General features: G+C 43.4%; 1 protein-coding gene across 1 annotated transcript in view; it reads right to left on the bottom strand.

Annotated features, from left to right (window-relative positions):
* ATRN (attractin) overlaps positions 1 to 27,461 on the bottom strand; it is a 204,332-nt gene that overhangs the window by 156,702 nt on the left and 20,169 nt on the right. The window contains exons 2-6 of the mRNA XM_039224093.1: positions 14,767 to 14,894; positions 14,101 to 14,201; positions 13,152 to 13,219; positions 2,132 to 2,844; positions 1,807 to 2,082 (exon numbers count right to left, since the gene is read on the bottom strand). Of these exons, the coding sequence (XP_039080024.1) occupies positions 1,807 to 2,082; positions 2,132 to 2,844; positions 13,152 to 13,219; positions 14,101 to 14,201; positions 14,767 to 14,894 (1,286 nt within the window). The remainder of the gene's footprint in view (positions 1 to 1,806; positions 2,083 to 2,131; positions 2,845 to 13,151; positions 13,220 to 14,100; positions 14,202 to 14,766; positions 14,895 to 27,461) is intronic.

Here is a 27,461-nt window from a genome sequence, read left to right as displayed (position 1 = left end):
GAGCCCTCAACAAATATGAGTCGATTAACATTATTCATAAATCAGAACACCCTAAGTACGTTACAAGGCCATGGGGTGCCTGGGTGGCTCAGTTGGTTAAGCATCTGACGTTTGGGTTTTGGCTAAGGTCATGATCTCCTGGTTCATGGGATCACGCCCCACATTGAGCTCTGTGCTGATAGCTTGGAGCCTACTTGGGATTCCCCTTCTCTCTCCCTCTCTTTCTGCCCCTTCTGTGCATTCTCTCTCTCTCTCAAAAATAAACTTAAAAAAAAAGTTACAAGGCCAGCCCCAACTAGACACAGGTCATGAAATCACCTGGTTATTCCCTAACAATAAAAAGTTCGTCTCCTCAATGTTACCGAGTTCCCCTGAAGATTTGACATTAAACAAGTCTACAATTCTACCATTCCAAACATCTCTCTCACAACTCTCTTCTATACGCTCTAGTACCAGCAATACTTTACTTTCTGGTCTCTACAATTTTGCTTGCATCCTTCCTCCCATCTGGATTTTGTTTTCCCAGCTACACATTTCCAAATCCTACTTTGCTTCAAATGCTCAAATCCAATGTCACTTTCTCCTCGAAGTCTTCCTCGCATTCCCCCAGCTAGTCACAACCTCCCTCCCTGAATTCCCACAGGTTCTCCATTGCCTGCCTCATTTAGGTCCGATCAAATGTCACTTCAAGTGAGAGGTTCCTCCTAAAGTTACTATAACTCTCTATCAGATCATCCTGTTTTATTTTCTTGACAGCATTTACTATTATCTGAAATTATCTTATTCATTTCTTTCTTTACTCATTTGCTTATTTACTTATTAACTGCCTATCTCCCCCACTAGAATGTAAGATCCATGAGAGCAAGGACTATCTCTGTCTGGGTCTCCGTATTTCCCCACTCCTCCACATCTTACATCAAAAATGTTGAGTAAAATCTGCCAAAGGCCTGAATGACTCCGTAGTCCTTACGACTAGAGTCATTTGTGTACCTATCTTTCTCTTACAGTATTCCAAACTCCATGTGGACTGGGTCAAAGTCTGGCTATTTGTTTGTGTGTATTACCTGGAAATCCTTTCACAACTGAAGCAAATAATAGATAACTTTTAATTAACGAATTAATGATCTCTCCAGGAGGTACTGTCCCAAACCAGGCCAGCTCAGAACTCCTTATTCTCCAGAAACCAGGGCATACAGGAAACTCCTTCTATGCCCTCTCCATCCTGTTCCAATCAGCCGCCTCTAGTGAGCTTCAAAAGGCTAGTCTCTTCACTTTCCTCTAGCCAACAACCACTGACTCTGTCTCTAATATCTCACAATCCTAACCTTTCCCTCTATCTCCAGCCAACAAATCACTTCCAGGGCCCTGTTTCTTCAGGGCCCCGGCATCTCTCTCCAATGAGTCGGGGAACTCATCAGGCCCTAGGGGAACAAGGGAACGTTAAAACGAAGTGTTTAAGACTAGCTCTCCCGTCCTTTATACCTCGTTTATCCGAAAGAGGCCCAGTTTCAAGGACTGGCTTTGATACACTTTGGGACCCTAAGCTCTCTTCTCATGTACCCGCCGCACCCAAACCCCTCTGGGGTGCCTCCACCCTTGCCTCGAACCTTTTCATCTTCCAGTACAAGACGACCCTAGGCCAGAGACGATGATCTCCTCGGAAGCAAATGATCCTCAAACATCGTGGGGCGGCCGTATCTTCCCCACTTTCTGTCCGGCATCTCCCTCCGGCCTGGAGCCATCTCGTGCGCCCCTTAGCCTCAGCCTCCCTCCGGGCCTGACCCTCCAACACCACCCCCCACTCACCTGAAGCGGCCCCCGCAATGCTGGCATTGCTCGCCCACCCAGCCGGCGGGACAGACGCACTGGCCGGTGCCAGGGTTGCAGCGGCCGCCGTTGACACAGGGTCGGTCACATTCCTTGGCCTCGGCTGCGGCTGAGCCCGACACCGCCGACGCCGCTGCCGCGGCCTCGGCTGCCCAGGGCAGCAGCAGCAGCGGCGGCGGGAGCAGGATCAGCAGCAGCAGCAGCAGCAGCAGCCGCGGGAGGAGCCGCGGGAGCAGCCCGGCCCCCAGCCCCGGCCTCCCAGCCCCGGTCGCGTCCCTGTCCCAGCGCTGCCCGCCGTTCCTGCCCGCAAGCGCTGTCGCCGCCGTCCTGCAGCAGCAGCAGCAGCAGCCGCGGGAGGAGCCGCGGGAGCAGCCCGGCCCCCAGCCCCGGCCTCCCAGCCCCGGTCGCGTCCCTGTCCCAGCGCTGCCCGCCGTTCCTGCCCGCAAGCGCTGTCGCCGCCGTCCTGCTCCTCAGCCTCGCCTTAGTCGCCGCCGCCGCCGCCACCATCTTCCCGGGGCTGAGACGGCGCCCCGCGAACACATACACACACACCGCACGGCCGGCTCTGCTTTGCCTGGCCGTGCGGGGCGGGGCTGTGCGGACGGTGGCTCGGGCGGTCAATCCTGGAGGCGGGGCCAGAGTTGCGCGGTAGGCGGAGCGATGCGTGCGTGCGTGGGCGGGGCGCGTGTGGGCGGGGCGCGCGCGGGCAGTCCTCTGGCACGCGCGGCCTTGGAGGCGGGTCTCTGAGCCTTGGTCTGACGCTTGCTGAGATTCCCCGCTTCCCACCTCGCGTGTAAGGCGCCTTTGCGCTCTGGTTTTTGGCCTTCGCTGGGTGCGCCGGCGACAGATCAGCATCCCTGAGGCACCCTCTTCCCGTCGGCTGCCTGGGAGCCGCGTGTCATCGCTCTGCTCGGACCGTCTGCGGGGCAGACGGGGCCTAGAAGGCTTCGTCGTGGTGCGTACCGTGGTGTGCGGTACTGTAGAAAGAAAGCTGCGCTCCAGCCTCTGCTTTCCCCTCTGTAAAGTAGGGATAACGACGTAACACGTGTGTTAAGAACTCAGCGCATAGACTATGCGCAATAAATGCGTAATACTCCTTGATTCAGGCTGATCCAGTGGCCGACCAGAGCCCGCACCCTTAATTCTGTGGAGGAAGTTTGGGGTTATCTGACTTTGCACTACATGTTGTCAAACATCTCTGAAGGGAGGCCAGCACCCTCAGCCCACCACGCACATCTGCACCTAAAGCCCTTCTTGTCTGGTAGTTTGTTACTTTGGTAGCCCCAGCGAAACATGCCTCCTGAGAGGGTAACCTTGTGTGGTCGTCAGTGGTCGTCAACCCTGGAATCTGGACTGGACCTGTGATTCGATTTAACCAATGGAAGAACGTGGCAGAAATGACTGTGCCCATTACAAATATGAGCTTTGAGAATAGCCGGTAACCTTGATTTTGATTTCAAAAATCCTGAGCTGCTCGCCGTCTCCCACCTTGCTGTAGAAAGATGACACGCGGAGACCACGTAAAGAGGGAAAGGCCCCAAGACTACATGAGAAGTAGGGACCCAGTTACCATCAAGAAGTGAGGTCCCAGAAACATGAACCTGGTGAACCCATCCCAGCTGAGGGACCAATCATTGAGAGAAGAAGCCCCCAAGGTTGTCCCAGCCGTCTGAGCTGTTCCTCATTACACGGAACAGAGGTAAGTCTTTCCTCCTGTGCCTTTTCCAAAATCTTGAAAAATGATAAACCGGCTACCAGTTGAAGCCTCTAAGGTTTAGAGAAATTTGTTACTCAGCAATGGATAACCAAACATCGTCTGACATAAGCCTTGTGTTGTGAGGAATATTCCTGTGGCAGCTACCTCAGAGTTTGAGTACCCTGCAGTCCCTAGGAAACAAAGAAACCCCCTTTCGCTTTACCTTAGAGCACAGAATTCTAGAATATACCCCCATACTCACACCTAGGTCCTGTCCTGACCTACCTTACTGTGTAGCCACTTCAAGCCTGGTGAAGCCTAACAGCCCACCAGTCTCAGCCTCAGCCTCAGCCTCCCCATCCCCACACCTCTCCTGTTGTTACATGAAACATATTGCTCAGCTGAGGTCCTACCACTGGCATTCTGGTTTGCAGGTGTTTTTTGCTGCAGTATCCTACGAGAGCTATGTAGAATGGGGGGCGGGGGGGAATGGAAGACATGGCCCTACCCTCTGGCAAGAATACAGTCAGAGGGAGGTGGCTTACATGAAGCTATGCCCTGGCTTCAGGAAGCACTGCTCTCCCAACTCCCCCTACTCCCCAAGGCCAGAAATAGAACCAGACTTTCCCTTCTTTCCCCACAGCAATACTGAACCCAGGCTGTGAAGTTTCACATAATTTTACCAGCACTCAGGGATAACAAAACGGTTTGCATCCACAGGGCAGCAATATGGCTGCCCTAGAACCTTGCTACCACAAATGATTTCTTCTTTAATCTGCCCACTTCTCTGGTTCTCTTTGCTTAGCCATGTTTAGCTCAAATTATCTTGCCTTAAAAAAAACAAAAAATCTGGGGTGCCTGAGTGGCTCAGTCAGTTAAGTGTCTGCCTTCAGCTCAAGTCATGATGGTTCATGTGTCGTTCTTGATTTCGGGCCCCGCGTTGGGCTCTGTGCTGACAGTTCAGAGCCTGGAGCCTGCTTCAGATTCTGTGTCTCCCTCTCTCTGCCCTGCCCCCACTCACACTCCGTCTCTCTCTGTATATCAAAAATGAATAAATGTTAAAAAAAATTTTTTAAAAACACCCCAAAATCTTACCTTGACCTATAAAGGGAAATATTGCAATCTTTTTTCGCCTTTAAAGAGTCCCCTTCACTTTATACATCTGCATGGTGAATTAAAGATGGCTACAAATTGTCTTGTATTCCTTCCGTGGAAATACGGGGACTAATTCCTCCAACTCCTTGAATCTGGGCTGGTCTTAGTGTTTGCTGAACCGATAGACTGCAGTGGAAGTGATATCATGGAACTTCTGAGCCGAGGTCAAAGAAGTTTTGCCACTTATTTCTGCATGCCTTCGAACCCAAGCAGCTCTGAGGAAATCCAGCTGCCATGAAAGAGGCCCAACTAATCTGAGACCGCCATATTGCAAGGAAGCCAGCTGCAGCCATTCCAGACCCCAGCCATTCAGTTCTTCCCAGCAAAAGCCTCAGACACTAATGAAGCAGAGGGGTACCACCTCTGCTGTCCCACCCAAACTGCAGACAAACAAGCAAAATAAAGAAATAAACTTCTTTAAGCCACTACATTTGGAGACAGTTTGTTTTGGGACTGCAACCGATTCCCAAAATGCTCTGTAATTTCCTGCCTCCGAAGATAAGAGTAAGTCTTGTGTGGTAGACTTGATTAAGAATTTACTAAGAATGGCAGTATTATTGTATGTACATATAGAATGTACAATGAGTCACTTATATATAATACACAGAGGATTCTGATACTATTGTTGGATCATTCTTCATGAAAAGGGTCATTGCAGCTCCAGAAGTATGTCTGTTGGACTCCTTATGGCTTACCACCACCACTCTGTGACTGTTCTACCTTAAATCCCACACCATCTTTTTCTCCACTAGTCCTTTCAAGGTGGCCATTTCCAGGATCTAGAAATTTTAATGTTAATGGCAAGGAATTCCAATGGCAAAGAATTCCTGGAACTGCTCTAACTCCAGACTCCACATAATGGAGTCCCCACCAACTGTGTGGCCAAGGAGGTTTGTATCCACTAAGATGGTTTGAAGTTACCTCTGCCCATTTTTTTCTTCTTTCTTTTTTTTTCCCCCCAAAACTCAAGAAAGGCATTCTCGGGGTGCCTGGGTGGCTTAGTCGGTTAAGCGTCCGACTTTCTCTTAGGTCATGATCTCTCGGTTTTTGGGTTCTTGCCCCGCTTCGGGCTCTGTGCTGACTGCCAGCTTGGAGCCTGGAGCCTGTTTCAGTCTGTGACTCCCTCTCTCTCTGACCCTCCCCTGCTCATGCTCTCTCTTTCTCTCTCTCTCTCTCTCTCTCCTAGGGGAAAAAAAAAAAAAACATTAAAAAAAAAAAGAAAGGCATTCTCTTTGTTTTTGTGTGTCCTTTGCCCTAATTTCATGTCATCATTTTCTGTATCTTTGCATTGTCTCCAGGTCATGGACATGGATGTTTTTAACAATTATTTGGCTTTTACTCATGCATTGTCTTAGGGCAGTTTCCTTAGAAGCAGAGCCCGAAACAGGATTTGAGTACATAATTTATTATGAGAGTGCCTGCTGGAGAAAGGCGATGAAGGAAGCAGGACAGATGTGGTCTTATCTGGAGTCCTTGATCCTACCAGAGCCTTGAGACATGATTGTATCATAGAGTTAATTCCACCTTGAGGCAAGAGGGCATTGTTTTGATACAGGTCTCATTTGGCAGCCAGCCAACACTCACAGCTGTAAGAAAGATCCAAAAAAGGAAATTTGGGAGGGGTATCAGTCTACTGTATACAACAAATATTTATGGAGCACTGGATTGTAAGGATGAGTGCTGCCCTGGTGAGATCTATCTGATCAGCTGTCTGACCTTCCCTAAGTATCAAGAGACCTCGCTCCGTACTATTTGAAACATTAACATTTTTTATGTCAAGGATCTTCTTATACTCTTAGTCTACATGGAATAAATCAATTCCCTAATTATAGGTATCAGAATCTTACGTAACATGTAAGGTACTATATTGCCTGTGAAAGAGGTTGACCCTGAGGGTTTGGAAGAAACACAATGGTAGCATGTGAGGGATAGGTCAGTTTACAAACCTAAGAGCCCTATAGTCCGTGGCAGTCTCTACAGGAAAATGTTTAGGGATCCTTGATCTGGGAACACAGGATTAGCCCCCTTTGCTATTGTCAGAGTTCCTGGTGGCTGCCATGGGTAAGCCCCACAAATACAGGAAGTGGCCTTTATCTCAACTCAAAGGACAGAGGACTTGAAATTTCTATTGGATGGGTGGGGTGCATCCCCTCTCCCTTACATTTCTACAATAGAGGACCAAAAGTTTACTCCTGTGCATAGATAAGACATTATGAAAACAGTAGTAGAGTTAAAAGACAAGTGGCCTTCCTGAGTTTCCTGTGACTGCTGTAACAAATTACCATAAATTTGGTGGCAAAAAACAAAACAAAACAAAACAAAACAACCCAGAAATTTATTCTCTCACAGTTCTGGAGAGCAGAAGTCCGAAATCAGAATGTCAGCAGGGCTGCATTCCCTCTGGAAACTCTAGGGAGAATCCTTCCTTGCCTGTTCCAGCTTCTGATGGAAGTTGGTATTCTTTGGCCTCCTTGACTTGTGGCCACACTCCAGTGTCTGATTCTGTAATCACATTGCCTTCTCCTCTATGCCTTGTCTTCTGTGTGTTTCTTATAAGGACTTATCATTGGATTTAGGGCCCATCTGGATAATTTTGGATGATCTTCTCATCTCATGATCCTTAATTAATTACATCTACAATGACTCTTTTCCCAAATATGATATGGACATACCTTTTTGGGGAGCCATTATTCAGCTCACTCACAACCCTATACAGGATGTAACTCATTCAATTCATTTGCTTATGCAACTAGTATTTTTTGGTATATGGTGGCTACTGTATACGAGAGACTGATGTAGACTCTGGGGAGGCAGCAGTGAAAAAGCATATAAAAATCTCTTCCTTCACACTCATTAGGATGACTGCTATCAAAACAAAACAAAACAGAAAATAACAAACGGCAAGAATATGGAAAAACTGGAACTGTTGTGTGCTGTTAGTGGGAATGGTGACGGTGCTGTGGAGAACAGTATGGCAGTTACAAACATTACAGTAGACCTGTCATGGGGCACCTGGGTGGCTCAGTCGGTTACACTTCTAACTTTGGCTCGGGTCATGATCTCACGGTTCGTGAGTTCAAACCCCACATCAGGCTGGGTGCTAACAGCATGGAGCTTGCTTGGGATCCTCTCTCTGCCTCTCTCTCTCTCTCTCAAAAATAAATAAAAACATTAAAGAAAACAATTATCACGGGACACCTGTCTGATTCAGTTGGCAGAGCATGTGAATCTTGATCCCAGGGTGATGAGTTCAAGCTGCATGTTGGGTGCGGAGCCTACTTAAAAAAAAAAAAAAAAAGAATTATCATATGGTCCAACAATACCTCTTGTGGATATTTTTATCAAAAATAATTGAAATCAGTTTCTTGAACAGATATTGGCATACCCATGTTCACTGTAGCATTATTCACAGTAGCCAAGAGGTGGAAGCAACCCCACTGTCCATCAACAGATGAACAGATAAAACATGGTGAATATATATGTGTATGTATATAAATACACCTACATATGTATATATAAATATATACATTTTTATATATGCATTTTTTATATATACTTTTTAAAATATATATATATATATATATATAGGTGGGGAAGAATGGAGGCCTGCCACCAAGAACCAGCACATACTTACCAGACATGTATGTACACCAACTTGGAAATGGATCCTTTGGCCCCTGTCAGGGCTTCAGATGAAGGCAGTCCTGGCCAACATCTTGACTGAAACCTTAAAAAAGAAGGATATTTTTGAGGACATTAAGTGAAAGAAGTCAGCCATAAAAATATAAATTCTATATGATTTCACTTACATGAGGTAACTAAAGTAGTCAAGTTCATAGAAACAAAGTAAAATGAAGAAAACAGGCAGTGGTTTAGTGGGTACGGGATTTCAGTTTTTCAAGATGAAAAAGTTCTGGAGATCTGTTATACAACAGTGTGAATATACTTAGCACTACTGAATGATACACTTAAAAATGGTTAAGATGGTAAATTTTTATGTTATGTGGATTTTTTTACCTCAATTAAAAATTTTTACATTATTTTTTAAATTTTTAAAAAATATTTTTTATTTATTTTTGAAAGACAGAGATAGAGCACAAGCAGGGGAGGGGCAGAGAGAGAAGGAGACACAGAATCTGAAGCAGGATCCAGGCTCCAAGCTGTCAGCACAGAGCCCGATGCAGAGCTTGAACCCATGAACCATGAGATCATGACCTGAGCCGAAGTCAGACGCTTAACAGACTGAGCCACTTGGGTGCCCCTACATATTTTTTTCTTAAATCACTGCCTTCATGGAACAACTGATTAGGTATATTTTTTTTAATAAACTCTCTATTGAAGTATAAAATACATTTTTAAAAAGTGAAGAGATCATCCAAATATAACTTAATGGATTTTCAAAGTAAACATACTCCTATAACTAGGGCTTGGGTCAAGAAATAGATTGTAGGATCCCTCTTGGACCCTCCCAGTCCTTACTTCCATGAGGAAGCCACTCTCCTAACTTCTTTTTTCTTTTTAAGTTTATTTGTTTATTTTGAGAGAGAGAGAATATGAGCAAGGGAGGGGCAGAGAGAGAGGGAATCCCAAGCAGGCTTCCTGCTGTCAGCGCAGAGCCCCTTGCAGGGTTCTAGCCCATAAACTGTGAGATCATGACCTGAGTCGAAATCAAGAGTCAGATGCTTAACTGACTGAGCCACCCAGGTGCCCCTCCTAACTTCTTACACTATGGATTAGTTTTGCCAATTTTTCGCTTTATATAAATGGAATGCTATAGTATGGAGTCTTTTGTGTGTGGTTTCTTTCATTCAGCACTATGTTTGTTAAATTCATCCATATTGTGTATAGTAAGTAATTTGTTTTCATTTCTGTATTCTATTGGTTAAATATATTTATGCCATAATATGACAGTTTATTTATCTTCTCTACTGCTGAAGGACAATTGGGCAGTTTCCAATTTGAGGCAACTGTGAATAATAATGTTATAAATGGCCTAGGAATCTAGTACCAGTCTCTGCGTGAGCATACATACACATTCCTGTTCGGTATACACCAGAGGGGTGCTGATAAGTGTTTATCAACCAGCTCACTGAGGGAGAAAACACCTTTATGTGTAGCATTTGTTGATTTCTATGGTGTAAGTACTCCCACCACATCCTGTTTCAAGCTACCAACTTGATGTCACTGAATGCAGAATTGGGAAGATCTACAGAATCTGCTCTTACAAGCTAGTGGGAACCAGTTTCAGCACTGTGTATGCCTGGGAGATCTGCTGATGCCAAAACAGAATTAGACATGCAAGAGACTTAACTAGGGAAAATGTCTGAGCGGGATAAAAAGGAAGGAAAGCGGAAAAGGAAAGGAGAAGATTCAAACTGAATCTTCTGACAGCTGTGAAGGAAAGGGGGAAGGAAAGATTGGTTAAGAAGAGTCTCAGACTGTAGTAGTTCTGAGGAAGTCTTGTCCAGGCCACAGGGGAGTGCTGGGGTCAAAGTTTCCCTTTGGACTAGCCCTGCCTTCCTCCAGAATGGGCCTGCATCAGCACAGATGCAGTGGAGGAGCCAGAGGGGCAGCAACTGGGCTTCCAGTCAGTTACACTGCTCACAACAAGAGATGTAAGCAGTGCATTTTCATGGCCGTGATACCTGGCAATATGTCACCACCTCCCTGGAGATGAGCAGGACAGCTTCTCAATCAGTATCCTCTCTAGATGTCTTTCTTTTCACAAGTTAGCTGTACAACCCTGGCTCAGCTGACTTGGTTGGGAAGTTGGAGTGGCCATTGTAGACTGAATAAGCCCCAGGTTTCTTGGGTAATTCACTGGAAAAGAGAGAGGGATTCAAGAACAGATAGGTGTTCTCATTATTAATTAAAGAAATAGGCGTTAACCATACTATAGCCCCAACTGATAATTTAAGAAAAGTATAGGGACACCTGGGTGGCTCAGTCGGTTAAGCATCCGTCTTTGGCTCAGGTCATGATCTCGTGGTTCGTGGGTTTGAGCCCCACATCAGGCTCTGTGCTGACAGCTAACTCAGAGCCTGGAGCCTTTTTCAGATTCTGTGTCTCCCTCTCTCTCTGACTCTCCCCTATTCATGCTCTCTCTCTCTCTGTCTCTCTCAGAAATAAATAAAACATTTAAAATTAAAAAAAAGAATAGAAAGATGGAGTCAGTCGGAAATAGAGGCTGGAAAAAACCTTATAATCAAGTTACCGTTAGTTATTAACATAAAAACAAGATGGCACTTTAAAAGAAATGTCCACAAGTTCTCTGATATTCTCACTAAAAGTTGGAGTTTAATTCCTCTCTGTAGAATAAAGGCCAGACTTAGTGACTGTCTTCTAACAACTTGAATGTGGTAGAATTATGCTATGTGACTTCTGAGGCTAGGTCATGCTAAGCGAGCATAGCTTCTCCTTCTCCCTCATCCTCTCCCACACCTTCCCCTCTGCCTCTCCTCCCTGTCCCACTTTCTTCACTTGCTTTGGAGGAAACCAGCCATCATGTCATGAGGACACTTGAGCAGCCTGTGGAGAGGCACAGGTGAGGAGGAATGGAGGCCTGCCACCAAGAACCAGCACATACTTACCAGACATGTGTATACACCAACTTGGAAATGGGTCCTTTGGCCCCTGTCAGGGCTTCAGATGACAGCAGTCCTGGCCAACATTTTGACTGAGACCTCACAAAAGACCCTGAGCCAGAAATGCCTTGTCAGGCTATTCCTGAATTTCTGACCCATAAAAACTGTGAGGGTAATAAATTGTTGTAGGCTACTAAACTGGGGGCAGTTTGTCTCACAGAGATAGGTAATTGATACGGGTCACAAGAATTTGGAAGTCCCCCTAAATATACCCAACACCATAACAGAAGATACTACCAGTGAGACAGTACGGCAAACCCATGGAAGATGTCCTTTTCCTTGTTTCCTGCTTTGGCTCATAAAGAGGCTAACTCTCTAAGCTGACTCCCATGAAAGCCCGCCGTGCTGGTGCAGCCAGAAGCACCATCTCTGTTGCTAGTGCTTGCCCAAGGCACTGATATAAACTGCTGCCAGTGTCGTGATCGAGGCTTCTGATGCCCACACAGAGGCTCCTATCTCATGTTGCTGCCAAGCCATTGGCAGCAACTCCCATCATCTGAGAAGCCACTGGCAGCAAAGCAGCCTTCATTACAGGGAAGTGGTTCTTGTGTTCACTTGTACTATGACCATGGCCAGAACGCCAGTATGGAGGAGGGGTAACAGATAACCCTGTGTACAGAACCAGCTCACCAAAAGCATGGCCTATGACTAGCGATATGGCCCAGATTGCAGTGTTTACCAAGTTAAACAGGCTAAAGCCAGATCAGCATATCAAAATGACTCAAGCATCAGGGAGAATTTAGCTATGAAACTCAGTGAGTCAGGGCCAAGGGCATTGATTATTGACAGGGTTCAAAAAGGACAGAAAGAAAGCAGACCTGCAAGAGTCCCAGGCTTGGGGCAGCTTTGAAGTGTATTCCTTTGGCCACTGGTCTGAGCCCCCACCCTCAGGGCTTGTTTAAAGCCATCAGCCCCCTTTCTCTCATATACATTTCAAGGCTATTGCTTCTTTTCCTGTGTGAAGTTCTCATAGAATTGCCAGGGCTCAGACTGTGTCTGATACTGGCAAGGAAGCTTGAACACTCTTGCGTTAATTAGTTTAGGTTCCCCCAGAAGAAAGCCCTGAGGCAAGAATTCAAGGTTAATGTGGGATGTAATCCCAGGAAACAGGTAGCGGAGTAGGAGTAGGGAAGTAAGACAGGGAAGGGAAGGCAATCAGTACAGAATGTGTTATTAAGTCAGTGACTAGTGTGAGCCATTCCATAGGGGAATTCCACAGAGGAAACTCTGGGAAGTGGTATCGGACACATGTCTCAGGGAGGCAAGGGGGCGAGGCTGTTTGCAGGTATTTATATACCAACTCCACTCAGCCATTGTTAATAGCTGCTAGGGGAGAGAGTATTAATTACTGTGGGAACCAACACAGAGATGCAGACACTGGTTGATCAGTTTTTTATTTGCTTATTGGCCATTTAGGTCTCCCCTTCTGTGAAGTGAGCATTTATATCCTTTGCCCACTTTTCTGTTGAGTTGCTAACCTTTTTTGTATGGATTTGTAGGAGTCACTTCTGTCTTCAGATACTAGTCTTTTCTTCATTATATGTGTAACAAATATCACTTTCTTTATAGTATCATCCAATAAATAGTTCTTATCTTTAATGTATATGAATTTATCAATCTTTTCTCAATGGTCTGTGCTTTCTTTTTTTTTTTTTTTTTAAGAGAGAGAGTGTGAGAGAGCACACCCATGAGCCGGAGAGAGGCAGAGGAGAGGGAAAGAGACAATCCTAAACAGGCTCCATGCCCAGAGCCATTGAGGCCCTCAAGGGGCTCAATCTCAGGTCAGCATGATCATGACCTGAGCCTAAGTCAAGAGTCAGATGCTTTACTGACTGAGCTTCCTGGGAGCCATGGTAGTCTATGCTTTTCATGTCTTGTTTAAGAAATTCTTTCGTATCTTGAGGTAACAGAGATGATAATTTACCAGGAAATTTTTTGGCTTTTACAGATAGTCTTTTTTTTAATGTGTATTTATTTTTGAGAGGGAGAGACATAGCATGAGTAGGGGAGGAGGAGGGGCAGAGAGAGAGAGGATAGACACAGAATCTGAAACAGGCTCCAGGCTCCAAGTTATCAGCACAGAGCTGGACATAGAGCTGGTACTTGGGCCTGGCAAGATCATGACCTGAGCTGAAGTCTTTAATCTACTTGGAAAGTATCTATCTTACAGATAGTCTTTAATCTACTTGGAAATGACTTCTATGAAGATGCAATATAGGAATTCAGTATTTAATTTTTATCATGGAAAATCAAACAGGGGCACCTGGGTGGTTCAGTTGGTTGAGCATCCAACTCTTGGTTTCAGTTCAGGATCATGGGATCCAGGGAACATGGATCATGGCTTGGTGCTGCATCAGGCTTGGTGCTGAGCATGGAACCTGCTTAAGATTCTTTCTCAATCTCTCTCTCCCTCTCCACCTCTCTCCCCTGCTCACACACTCTCTGTCTCTAAAAATAAAAATAATAAAAAAGAAAAAGAAAAAAGAAAATGTAGTTTGACATATACAAAAATAGAATAGCACAATTAACACTCAACTTCAACAATTATTAATTTATTTCAGTTGACCACTGCTGTGTAACAGATTACCCCCAAACTTAGCAAATTAAAAGAGTAATAAACATTTATTATCTTGCACAGTTTCTGAGAGTCAGGATTTTGTTTAACTGGGTGGTTCTGTCTCAGGATTTGTCATGAGCCTGTGGTCATGTTGTCTGCCTGGCCTGCAGACATCTAAAGCCTTAGCTGGGGCTAAAGATCTGTTCCAAGGTGACCCTCACCTCTGGCTGGTAAAGTGTTGCCAGGAAGCATCTGTTTCTTGCCACGTGGCCCTTTCCGCAGAGCAGCCGAAGTGTCCTCACAGCAGGGAAGCTGGCTTCCTCTGGAACAAGTGATCCAAAAGAGCGCAAGGTGGAAGTTGCAATGACTTTTATTACACAGCCTTGGAAGACACACAAGATCACTTCCACCACGTTGTATTCATTAGAATCAAGTCACTAAGTCCCACCCACATTAAAGGGGAGAGAAATTAGGTTCCTCTTTTTGAAGGGAGGAATATCAAAGTTAGTGGATTTTTTCAAAAACAGCATATAATCATGGCCAAGCTTGTTTCAGCTATACCTCCATCTCCTCTCCCTTACAAACTGGATTCTTTTGAAGAAAATTCCAGACATCATATTGTTTCATGGACAAATACTTTAGTATGGATTTTTAAAAGATAAGTCTGGAAGAAATGTCATAAACACCATACCATAAGCACACAAAAAGTTAACAATAATTCCTTAATGTCACCAAAGAGATTCAGTCAAAATTCAATAGCATTCAAGTTCCTCTGATTCATTCCTTCTCCCTCTCTCTCCCCTCCCCTTTCCTTTTTTTTTTTTTTTTTTTTTTAACAGTTTATATCAGACATCTCCGTGCCTAACTCCAGATCCCCTCAGGCTCACCTGTCATTTAATCCAGCCATTACTGCCCCGAACAGTTCTGCACAGGCTCCAACCAGCTGCACACAGGTGTAGCCTGGCACCTCTTCAGGGCCTCTCTTTAATGCTGCAGTGTGGAATACTGTAGAAATCTGCTTGGCATGCACAACCCGGAAGTGCCAGGGGCTTAAAACTCTTTGAGGCAAACTTTTACCAATGGAGATGAGAACCAATAACAACCGCTTTCCCTTTCATCCTCAGATCAACAGTCTAAAGACAGAGTATATATAACTTCTCACAAGGTCTGTGGGATTAAGGAATCCCTCTTCATGGTAGCCAACTTGATCATGCCTTCTTGTGTTTCCCTTTATCATTTATTTTCCCTCATTCCTGCCCTCTGAGATCACACTCTTCAATAAAGTATTTGCACATTTTTTTTTTATCAGGTTCTGCTTTTTGGGGCACCAGACTAAGAGTTGATCCCAAACAAGGTCTCACTGATCTATATAGCTTTCATCCTCTCCCACTTCTTTTCCTTTGCAATTTTTTTTTAGTTTATTTATTTGTTTTGAGAGAGAGAGGGACAGAAAAAAAGACATGAGCAGGGGAGGGGCAGAGAGAGAGGAGGACAGAGAATCCCAAGCAGGCTTCTCACTATCACCTCGGAGCCCAGTTTGGGGCTCAAACTCATGAACCATGAGACCATGACCTGAGCTGAAATGGAATGAGACACTTAACAGATTGAGCCATGTCAGTGCCACTCCCTTGCAATTATTTAATTATAATCATGAATCATATTGTTTGTTCTGAGGAGTTTACCACATTCTAGATTTTGCTGACCTCTCTTGCTATGGTGTTTATCATGTTCTCCTGTTCCTTATATTTCTAAAACTGGGAGTTAGATCTAGAAGCTGGATCAGATTTAGGTTTGATATTTTTGGCAAGAATATTTTATGGGTGGTGTTATATAGTCCCCATTGCATCCAATTAGAATACATAATGCCTGTCTCTTTTTGTAATTTTAAAATTGATCAGTAAATTTAGGGGTAGTAATTCTAATCTCCCCATTATAAATTCCCCACTAGTCTTTTGCCTAAGGATTTCAGCAGCCCAAAATAATCATGCCCTAGAGCTGTACTGTTCAATATAATAGCAACTAGCCACATGTAGCTGTTTAAACGTAATGAAAATTGAACAAAATTAGAAATTTAATTCCCCCCAAATAGCCAAAGCAATCCTGAAAAAGAAAAGCAAAGCTGGAGGCATCACAAGTCTGGACTTCAAAGTTTATTACAAAGCTGTAATCATCAAAACAGTATGGTACTAGCACAAAAACAGACACATAGATCAATGGAACAGAAGAGAGAACCCAGAAATGGGCCCACAGATGTATGGCCAACACATCTTTGACAAAGCAGGAAAGAATATCCAATGGAAAAAAGACAGACTCTTTAACAAATGGTGTGTGGAAAACTGGACAGCGACATGCAGAAAAATGAAACTGGTCCACTTTCTTACACCGTACCCAAAAATAAATTCAAAATGGATGAAAGACCTAAAGGTGAGACATGAAGCCATCGAAATCCTAGAGGAGAATAAGGCAACAACCTCTTTGACCTCAGCCATAGCAACTTCTTACTAAACATGTCTCTGGAGACAAGGGAAACAAGAGCAAATATGAACTATTCGGACCTCATCAAGATAAAATCTGCACAGCAAGGGAAATATTTGCATATGGCATATCTGATAAAGGGTTAGTATCCAAAATTTCTAAAGAACTTATCAAACTCAACACCCAAAAAACAAATAATCCAGTGAGGAAATGGGCAGAAGACATGAATAGACACTTTTCCAAAGAAGACATCCAGATGGCTGACACATGAAAAGATGCTTGACATCACTCATCATTAGGGAAATACAAACCAAAACCACAATGAGATACCACCTCACAGCTGTTAGAATGGCTAAAACTAGCAATACAAGAAACAGCACGTGTTATTGAGGATGCAGAGAAAGGGGAACCCTCTTGCACTGTTGGTGGGAATACAAACTGGTGCAGCCACTCTGGAGAACAGGATGGTGAACTTTTCTTTTTAAGTTTATATATTTATTTTTGAGAGAGAAAGAATGAGTCTGGGAGGGGCAGAGAGAGAGGGAAAGCGAGAGAATCCCAAGCTGGCTCCACATTGACAGTATGGGGCTCAAACCCACGAACCATGAGATCTTGACCTGAACTGAAGTCAGGCGCTTAACCGACTGAGCCATCCAGGCGCCCCTCTAGTATTTCACTTTAATCTATTATTCTTTATATGTGTATCAGCTGTAATTGTTCTATAAAGAAAACGTTCCCTTGTTGTCTGCTTAGTTACTCTGAGGTGTAGTTCTTACGGTAAAAGTGTGGTAAGTGCTTATTTGCCTTTGTGCACCAGTATTCAGGATAATGAAATGATTCCCTGGCATCCTCCAAAGTTGACCAAAGCATTTTGTTTTTATTGTTCTGAATGTCGTCGTAGATTCACAACAACATATTTGATGCCTTTCAGTTCATTGTAGTTACTATTCTTTATGATGTTCAAATTTTCCCATATGCTGATGGTTGTTTCCTACAGTAGTGTTCTACAGGTTCTATAGGCATGAGTGGGGAGGGGCAGAGAGAAGGGGAAAGCCTCCCAACCATATTCCACGCTGTCAGTGCAGAGCCCAACGCAGCGCTGGATCCTGAGAACCATGAGATCATGACCAGAGCTGAAATCATAAGTCAGACACTTAACCAACTGAGGCACTCAGACACCCCAGAATCTTGGTTTTTAGTGTCATCAATATGAGTACATGTACTCATTTTCTTTGTCCTATAAAACCTATAATAATTTCTCATTCAGCTGTTCCTGTGTATTTATTGTTAAATATCTTGAATATCACCCCTTAACCTGTGACCTTCAAATTCTGTGATTTAATTGTTGTCTGCCTGCATTTCTTTTCTTTTTTTTTTATTTTTTACAAATAGTTTATTGTCAAATTAGTTTCCACATAACACTCAGTGCTCATCCCCACAAGTGTACTCCTCCATGCCCATCCCTCCTCCCCCCCACATCCATCAGTCCTCAGTTTTTGTCAGCATTCAAGAGTCTCTCATGGTTTGCCTCTCTCCCTTTCCCCCACCATTTCCCCCCTTCTTCTCCCCCATGGTCCTCCGTCAAGTTCCTCCTAATCCTCCTATACGTGCAAACATATGATATTTGTCCTTCTCTGCCTGACTTATTTCGCTCAGCATAACACCCTCAAGGTCCATCCATGTTGCTACACATGTCTGCTTGCATTTCCACATTTGAGGAAGCTGCTTTTCTCCCACCACCCATGATTTCATGAACCTGTCAGTCAAGAAACTTGGCTTCTGCGGGAGTGGGAATGAATCCCAGGCCATGAGGGAGTTAACACCCAGTGGGTGTACTTGGGCCAGTGCAAGGTAAGAGACAGGAAGGAACCAGCAAATAATCTTTCTCTTTCACCCCACAGTGGGCCATTTCAAAACATGGTGGGTTTGCATAACTTTTTGAGAAGTCTCTTCTGTAACTAAGCAACCAAGTATGGTTTCTTGAAGCTACCAGGAGCTCAATAATATACCATCTTGCATTGCTTTTCTTCCTTCCCCTTGACTCTAACTTTTGCTCTAGGATAGCACCTCCCATTAATAACCTACCAAGAAATCTTTGCCTTTTGCTCTGTTCTTTAGGAAATGCAGGCAAAGACAATTTTCTGGGATCTTCTCCTTCAGAAAGGTAAAGAGCAGTGTTAGGGAATGTATGTATTTAATAAGCATTCTGAGTCTTATGATCAGACAAGTATGGCTGACACTACCTTAAAGCATCCTCGGGCTTCAGATCTCACATCAACAGGAAATAAGCTGCACACATTATATAGAATTCAGAAGAGAAATCCATCCCAGGAACCCTTTAGATGTGGCCATGGAGGACAATGAACAAGGGAGATGAGCAGAGAGTAGCCTGGAAGCAGTGAGGTAGACTGAGCAAGGCAGTTGTCTGCTGCCAAAGCACAGAGCACTCACTGCTTTTGTCTTGCAGGGGAGAAGTGTGTGCTTGGAACTGGTGACTACTTCTTGATGTTCTCTCTTTCTTTCCTGCTCCAAATGTGAGGGTTTTTGTTTTTGTTTTTGTTTTTGTTTTTTATGAGGTTCTTTCATCCCTCTTCCAACAATATGTGTGTTTCTTTGTGAGTGTTCTTTGTATGTTGCTGGATCCTGGAGAGCCACATCCAGCCTTAACTTAGAAGAGGGCAGCTAGCTCACAGCTGAAGGAACCCCCCCTTGCACACACACACCTTCTTGCAGCAGCAGGGCCTGACTTGAGCCATTTCTGTTTGGGGAGGGGATGTTTTCATTTCTGTGTCCCCAGCAGGCAAAGACTTGACTGCAAGTAGTTTATTTAGGAGAAAAAAAGAAAAGACAGGTAGGAGAGTGAGAAAGGGAGACAGAGAAAGTAAGGCAACCAATATAGGGTGCATTTTCAAGCCAGTTACCATTGTGTACAATGGGGCCTTAAGCCCATGGGAAACTCTGGGAGCCAGTACAGAACATGCATCCTAGTGTTACTCCACTACAAGGAGGCAGGGAGCCGGGCTGTTACACATCGACTCCCATCAGTCATTGATTGAGAGCAGCTCCCAGGGAGGAAGAAATATTAATTCCTCTGCACTTCTGGCCTGCTGTGTAAGTGACAAAGACAGAGTAAGGAATAATCAGAGAAAGCCATTATGCAAAGAAGTGCACGCGCTGGCAGCTGGCAACCAGGCCAGGATGCCCAAAAGTGGTAAGGACAAGGGGATTTGGGCAAGGCAGTGACAGCATCTGCTGTGAGAACGCAGAGGATTTCTCACCGCTTATTAGCTAGCTTCGTTACCTTACATGGGGACATTCATTTAAATTGTAAGCACATGGGGTGTCTGGGTGGCTCAGTTGGTTAAGCATCCGACTTTTTTTTTTTTTTTATGTTTTATTTATTTCTGAGAGAGAGAGAGCGTGAGCAGGGAGGGTCATAGGGAGACAGAGATACAGAATCTGAAACAGGCTCGAGGCTCTGAGCTAGCTGTCAGCACAGAGCCTGACGCGGGGTTCGAACCCACGAACCGTGAGATCATGACCTGAGCCAAAGTCGACGCTTAACCTGAGCCACTCAGGCGCCCAGAGCATCTGACTCTTAATTTCAGTTCAGGTCAGGATCTCAGGGCTATGGGATGGAGCCCTGTGTCAGGCTCCGTGCTGAGCAGGGATGGAGCCTGCTTAAGATTCTATCTCCCTCCCTCTGCCCCTCTCCCCAACTTGCACTCTCTCAAAAAAATTTTTTTAATTGTAGGCATGTGTGTGTGAGTTAAAGAAGTAAAATGCAGACAATATCTGATTCTGCTTTTCAGAATCGCCCTTCTGCCATTGCATATGATTCTAGGGGGACAGACTCAAAAGGTCCATCTCCCCTGCCTCAGGACATACAAATGACCCAAGCGGACCAATCATTGGAGTCATTGTAGTAGCTACTATTGATGCCCCAGTCAGATCCCTTTGACTGGTCAGTGCACGCATCCTCCAGTTCAGGTGAGTATTGCGCCTAGAGGCTCACAGCTGCATTTTTATTCAGAGAATTGCCCTTAGGAGGAGGGGGCCAATTTGGCTGGGATTATACACTCCCGCCACAGACATTCCACATCTAAAAGGAGATATAAACACAGCTCCTCTGTCTCACAGGGAGGTGGAGAAGACAATTCTGCAGTGTAGTTTATGCATCAGAACTCCCCCAAGAGATCAGCTGGATCCTCACCTTTGCCTAGTTTCTTCCCTGACACTATCCTGCTTCCCTTGCTCTCTAATAGGATTTTCCTGAGACCCACTCCTCAATTATTAAGGTGCAAGTCTCAGGCTCTGCTTCTCAGATGCCCAGCTAGCACCCATTCAGTGGGACACCCATTCAGTGGATTGGCCCAAAGGGAGACACATGGCCCCAGCAGAGCCCGAGCCTTTGGGGGCACCTCAGAAAAAGCAGATCTGTTTTTCTCTAAGGTTATGAGCTATATATAAGAGCATTGTAGTAGCCCCATGTTCGCTCCTTAAAATGTACTTCACTCTACTTCTTGGTTTTGGAGGAAGGGAGAAGGGACTACTTTTTTCTCTTATTCTCGGTTCTTCTACTTTGGGTGAAGGTGACTTCTTTTGGGGACCATAGGTGGACATATGACCCAGTCTAACCAATCACATTCCATGGCCACAGAAATTGTGTGGGGAGGTCTTGTGACCCAGTCAGGGTTATTGAAATATGGGTTAAGATATGAAAATCTCTTTTCCCCCTGGAATTAGAGCATCAAAGATGAGGGGACCTACTAGAGGAGAACCTGAATATAAAACCAAGACAGCAGAAGGCAGGACATTGTAGAAGGGTGAAATATGTCCTACTTTGACGTTATTGGATCTCTTGGTTCAAGCTCCACTCAAAGACAGTCTTACCTTAGATTATACTTCTTTGATTTCACATGCTAATGAGTTCTCTTTTTTATTTACACCAGTTTATGTTGGGTTTTATAACACTTAAGACCAAAGCAATGATGGAGCACCTGTTTGACTTCGGCTTAGGTCATGATCTCATGGTTCGTGGGTTCAAGCCCTGCATTGGGTTCTGTGTTGACAGCTCACAGGTCAGAGCCTGACACCTGCTACAGATTCTTTTTTTTTTTTTTAATTGTTTATTATCAAGTTGGTTTCCATATAACATCCAGTACTCATCCCCACAAGTGCCTTCCTCCATGCCCATCACCCCTCTTCCCCTTCCCCCCACCCCATCTGCCCTCAGTTTGTTCTCGGCATTCCAGAGTCTCTCATGGTTTGCCTCCCTCCCTCTCCCCCACTATTTTTCCCCTTCTTCTCACCCATAGTCCTCCGTTAAGTTCCTCCTAATCCTCCTATATGTGCAAACATATGGTATCTGTCGTTCTCTGCCTGACTTATTTCGTTTAGCATAACACCCTCAAGGTCCATCCATGTTGCTACACATGGCCAGATTTCATTCTTTCTCATTGCCATGTAGTATTCCATGGTATAGATAAACCCCATCTTCGTGATCCATTCGTCCGTTGATGGACACTTAGACTCTTTCCATGTTTTGGCTATTGTTGAGAGTGCTGCTATGAACATTGGGGTACATGTGCCCCTATGCATCAGCACTCCTGTATCCCTTGGGTAAATTCCTAGCAGTGCCATTGCTGGGTCATAGGGGAGTTCCATTGTTAATTTTTTGAGGAATCTCCACACTGTTTTCCAGAGGGGCTACACCAGTTTACATTCCCACCAACAGTGTCTGCTACAGATTCTGTGTCTTCCTCTCTCTCTGCCCCTCCCCTGCTCATTCACTCTCTTAGAAATAAATAAACATTAAAAAAATTAAAAACAAAAACCAAAGCAATGCTAAAGTGATGAAAGATGCAATGATGGCAAGTCTGCAGCTGCAAGAAAATATATTGCTGCCATGTGAAGAGACCCTGGGTGACAATGAAATCTACATATAAAAAAGAAAGAACTAAGAGAGGGAGAGAGAATTAGCGATTGTTTTGGCAAGAGCTAAGCACAAGGATCCTGCCATTCCTGAAGCATATTGCTCCTTTTGGTTCTCAGTTGATTGAACCAACAAATTATCCTTTTTATTCCTTACAGAAATAAGAGTTAAGCTTTATCACTTTCAAAGGAAAGAGTTTTGACTAATACCTTTTTCTCAATTTTCCTTGGGATCATTTTATTTTTTCTTGAATGAGTTGTAGGCATTCTTTAGGTATTTTAGACATTGAACTTTTGCCCACTATTTACTGTAAAAAAATGTATTCCAATCCACCACTTGTCTTTTACTTTGTCTATGATATTTCTCATTATTTAGAAGATTGTAATTTTAGGGAATCTAGATCAACAAGCTTAACCTTTATCATTCTTGGATTATTAGACATGGTTCTTTGGCTGAAAGTGATGGAAACCAAACTCAATTTAGTTCAAATAAAAAAACAGTTTGTTGGCTAACAAAACTGGGAATCCCAGATGTATTTGGTCCTGAGCCATAAGTAGAATCGTAACTCTAAGAGTGTCATGAGGATAATTTCTCTCTCAGTCTATGAGTTCTCTGGGCTTCCTTCCTATTGAAGCTCCCTTTGCCTTGTTGGAAACATCGCCCATATTCTTACATTTGATGGTTCCAAAGGGAGGGAGAGAGACTGTATGATGGGTTAGGCATAGGAATCCCATGAGAGCCTGCTAACCTGTTATGGGCGCTCTGACCGATATGTATTACATATTGATAGTTGGATCAGTCATTCCAAACTATTCAGAATGTACTCCACACAGGTGGTAAGAGTTTTGTCACGGAAGAATGAAGGAAAGGAAACCTAACAAGTATACAGTAGCTACCATACTTATCTTTGCCTCTTGTGTCTTGTTTGTGAAAATCTATTTCTCCCCAAATTATATTTGTATGTATTTATATGTGTATATATGTGTGTATATATATTTATGCCCTTTTAATTCTCTTATTGTTTTACTTTTTAAAAATTTGTATTTCATTTTAGATCTGTATTCCATCTGGAATGTATTTTTATTGATGGCTTGAGGTACAAATCTAATTTAAATTTTTCCCATATGGAAATCCTATTATCTCACAACCACATGTTGAATAGTGTCATTCCCCCACCAGTTAGAAATGACACATTCGTGCGGCGCCTGGGTGGGTGACTCAGTCAGTTAAGCGTCCAACTTCTACTCAGGTTATAATCTTTCAGTTCGTGGGTTCCAGTCCTGCATCAGGCTCTGTGCTCACATTTCAGAGCCTGGAGTCTGCCTTGGATTCTGTGTTTCCTCTCTCTGCCCCTCCCCTGCTCACGCTCTGTCTCTTTCTGTCTCTCAAAAATAAATGAATGTTAAAAAAGAATTAAGTTATGACACCTTCATTACAAACTAAATTCTACATTTATGTGGGTCTGTTTCTCGACTATGCATTGCTCCATTGATATGGTCTATTCCTGTGACAATACCATGTGGTATAAATAGCTGTTAACTTCTTGGGGAAGCTCTACTTTCTACTTGGTACTAAACTTCTTCTTTCTAACAAGCATATTTTGGGCTGTTCTCTTTGCTCCTATTGTCCATTAACCTGACTCTGTCACATTTTTTAAACGTATTCAATAATTTAAGATTTTATTTTAAATTGTTAATTTTTACCAAAGCAACAGATGAAAATGCTTTAAAAGTTTAATTAGTATCACAGAGCTCATAATGAAAAGTGTAATTCTCCTTCCAATCCCACTTAACCTGAGTGCTAAAATTATTTTGCGTAGTATTTATACTCTTCTTTCTTTCTTTTCTTTGAAGTAGTTTTTTAAATGTTTATTTATTTCTGAGAGAGAGTGAGAGAGAGTGTAAGCTAGAGAAGGGCAGAAAAAGAAGGAGACATAGAATCCGAAGCTGGCTCCAGGCTCTGAGCTATCAGTACAGAGCCTGATGCAGGGCTCGAACCCACGAACTACGAGATCACGACCTGAGCTGAAGTCAGATGCTTAACCGACTGAGCCACCCAGGTGCCCCGCTTTGTTTGCTTTAAAAAAGATTGTATTATCTTTTTAAGTAATCTCTGTACCTAATGTGAAGCTCCAGCTCACAACCCCAAGGTCATGAGTCTTATGCTCCACTGACCGAGCCAGCCAGGCACCCCTGTCCTTATTTCTAATGATCATGCTTCTAGTGCTAATGTTTTATTTTTTAATAAATTAACAAACCAGAAGGAAGAAAGAAAGAAAAGGCAAACAACAGACATACTGATCTATTTTGTTTGATCTATCAGTTCCTGAGAGATGTGTGTTAAAATGGCTTGTAATGATTATGGGCATATCTATTTTTGCTTCTAGTTCTATTTAGTCTTTTTTTTTTTTAATTTTTAAAGTTTATTTATTTATTTTGAGAGAGGGGGAGAGGGAAGGACAGAGAGAGAGGGAGAGAGAAGGACAGAGAGAGAGGGAGAGAGGGGATCCCAAGCAGGCTCTGCACTATAAGCACAGAGCCTGACACAAGGTTTCGAACTCAAGAACTGTGAGATCATGACCTGAGCCGAAATCAAGTCAGATGCTAAACTGACTGAGCCACCCAGGTGCCCTTATTTAGCTTTTCATGTTGAGAACCACATTAGGTATCTACAAATTTAGAATTTTTATATTTTCCTGGTGAAATTGAACATTTCACTCTTTGAAAGGTCTCTATTTCTAGAAATACTGTTTGGCTTAAAGTCTATTTTGTCTGGTATGAATATAACTACACTAGCTTTCTTTTGGTTAGTATCTGCATCATACGTATTTCTCATCCTTTTATATTTAACTTTTCTCAGTCTTCCTTTGTTTTCATGACCTTTATCTTCGTGAAGAGTACTTGCTAGGTATTTTTCAGAATGTCCCTCAATTTGAGTTTGTCTGATGTTTGCTATTTGGGGAAGAATAGCACAGAGGTGAAATGTCCTTCTGATCACATGATATCAGGAGACATATAATATCCACACAACTTATTACTGATGATGTTAACCTCGATCATTTGGTTAAGGTGTTATTTGTCATATTTCTCCATTATAAAGTTACTATTTTTCTCCTTTCCGTATTGTATTATTTGGGAGTGAGCCACTAAGTCAAAGGGAATAGGGAAAGGAAATAAAGCACGTCTGCTTATATTATTCAAAATAAGATTTGTTCCTTCTCCCCCATTTGTTTATTTATTAAACCATTTTATTTATACAAGTATAAATGTATATTTATTTTATACTTTAGGTTATAATTCAATACCACATTATTTATTTTGTTTACCACTTTTTTTCAGCTTTGGCCACTGGGAACTCCTCTAAGTTGGCTCTGGTGTCCCTTTGACATGTCCCATCCTTTGTTGTTGTTATTATAGTTTTTGAACACTTCCTTAATTTCTAGTACTACAAAATGTTCTGGGTTCATTTTGTATTTTTCTTGTCCTGGCCCTAAATTTGGCCTTTTCTCCGAAGAGCCTAGGTTCTTACCAGAGAATGGTATTAGAAAACAAGATCCAGGCACTGAGTGTACTTGTTTCTCTTGGGGTGTCACTGCTCCCAGGATTCCTCAGCAAAGTTAGAAGATGTATGTACATATACTAACCTGTGTAGGCACATATTTATTTCTAAAGTCATCTGTGTATCTATCTATCTGTGTATATATTAAATACACATGAGTTCATGTTGATTGTCTGTGTTTATACTTTTAAGTTTATTCATTGTGTTTGGTTCCTGGTGAGACCTTTCCAACAAGAACCCTGTGACCTTTGATTCTGGGAGATTGGATTATCTCCTTGACAACTTCCTTTCCCGATTGTCTCATCTCATCCCCCTTTCTCTATCTCTCTGTCTCTGTATGTCTTTCTGTGTGTCTGTCTGTCCCTGTCTCTATCTCTCTGTTTCTGTCTATCTCTCTGTCTCTCTCTGTCTCTATTCATATCTCACTGTCACTATCTCTGTCTCTCTTCCTCTGTCTGAATTTAGCTAGTGTTTCAAGGGTGTGCTGGGCAGGTGCTCATTTGTTCACACACCCATTCCCTGCCTGCCCCTCCTATGTTTATAAGAAGCTGACCCACGTAGCTTCTCCGTTTTCCTTGAGCTATGGGAGGCCATGGCAGGAAACTGGATGGTGGGAAGGGTGGAGACCAGGGTATTTCTCCCTGTTTCTCTCTGCTTTGGCTGTTGTCTCTGGCAAGGGCTGAAGATCCCCTACCACGATTTCAGTTTCTGCTGGCAAATTCCAGCTTCCGGAGTAACATCACCTCTCGTGACATCATCTGATACCTTTCTCTCCCAGTTCTGACGATGATGGCAGCTTTGTGCTGGGGCTGATCCTTGGGCATCTCATTTGGCTCTTGTAACTCTTCTGCCACTATTGCATGGAATTCTCTAAATTAATATTCTTCTACTGAACTCTATCGCCTGTGATTGGTTTCCCTATCTGCACTTTGATACAAGGGGAAGAGAGAAATTACACTTCCTGAACTGTTCTTCTAATCATCATAATTATTTTTCTCCTGTTCGACCTCTTTGTCTTTTTGTACTTTATAGGGAGATTTTTGCAATGTCATCTTTTATACTTTTAATTTTTAAAAAGGTTTCTGCCACAACATTTTAACATCCAAAATCTTTTTTTATGCTCGTTAAATGTTCCTTTTTTATATATAGCATTCTAATCTTGTTTCATGGATATAAGATCTCCTCTAATCTCTCTGGGAATATTAATTACAGTAGGTTTCTACAAGTTTTTTCTTGCTTCTTGTCATTTTCTCTGTTTCCTCAAGTTCCTTTTTTTGTTTGTTCAGGTCTCTGATTTCCATGTTAGCGGCTTTCCATGTTAGTTGACCTATGTATAGCCCTCTATTCAAATACACAAGAACTAGGGCTTTGTGTTTGTAGGTGTTTGTGGCTTCGTAGGCTCTGGCAGAGACCTAGAAGTTTCTTTGAGGGGAGTCTCCCCTTCCAAAATGTTATTTTCAGTGGGTACTTTTCTCTGGGCTGGTCAGTTTCTCTAATGAAGGCTCTTTCTATCTTAGGCCTGTTGGCAGAAAGCATATGTGTGAGTGGAAGGGAAAGAATGGAGAGTGGTAGAATCTGGCTCAGAGCAGGATCCATGATGCCAGGCTCTCTCCA

This window comes from Hyaena hyaena, unplaced genomic scaffold (assembly GCF_003009895.1).
Source record: "Hyaena hyaena isolate Hyena2069 unplaced genomic scaffold, ASM300989v1 scaffold_16, whole genome shotgun sequence".
NCBI classification, from domain to species: Eukaryota; Metazoa; Chordata; class Mammalia; order Carnivora; family Hyaenidae; genus Hyaena; species Hyaena hyaena.
This window is presented reverse-complemented; position numbering and strand designations above follow the sequence as displayed.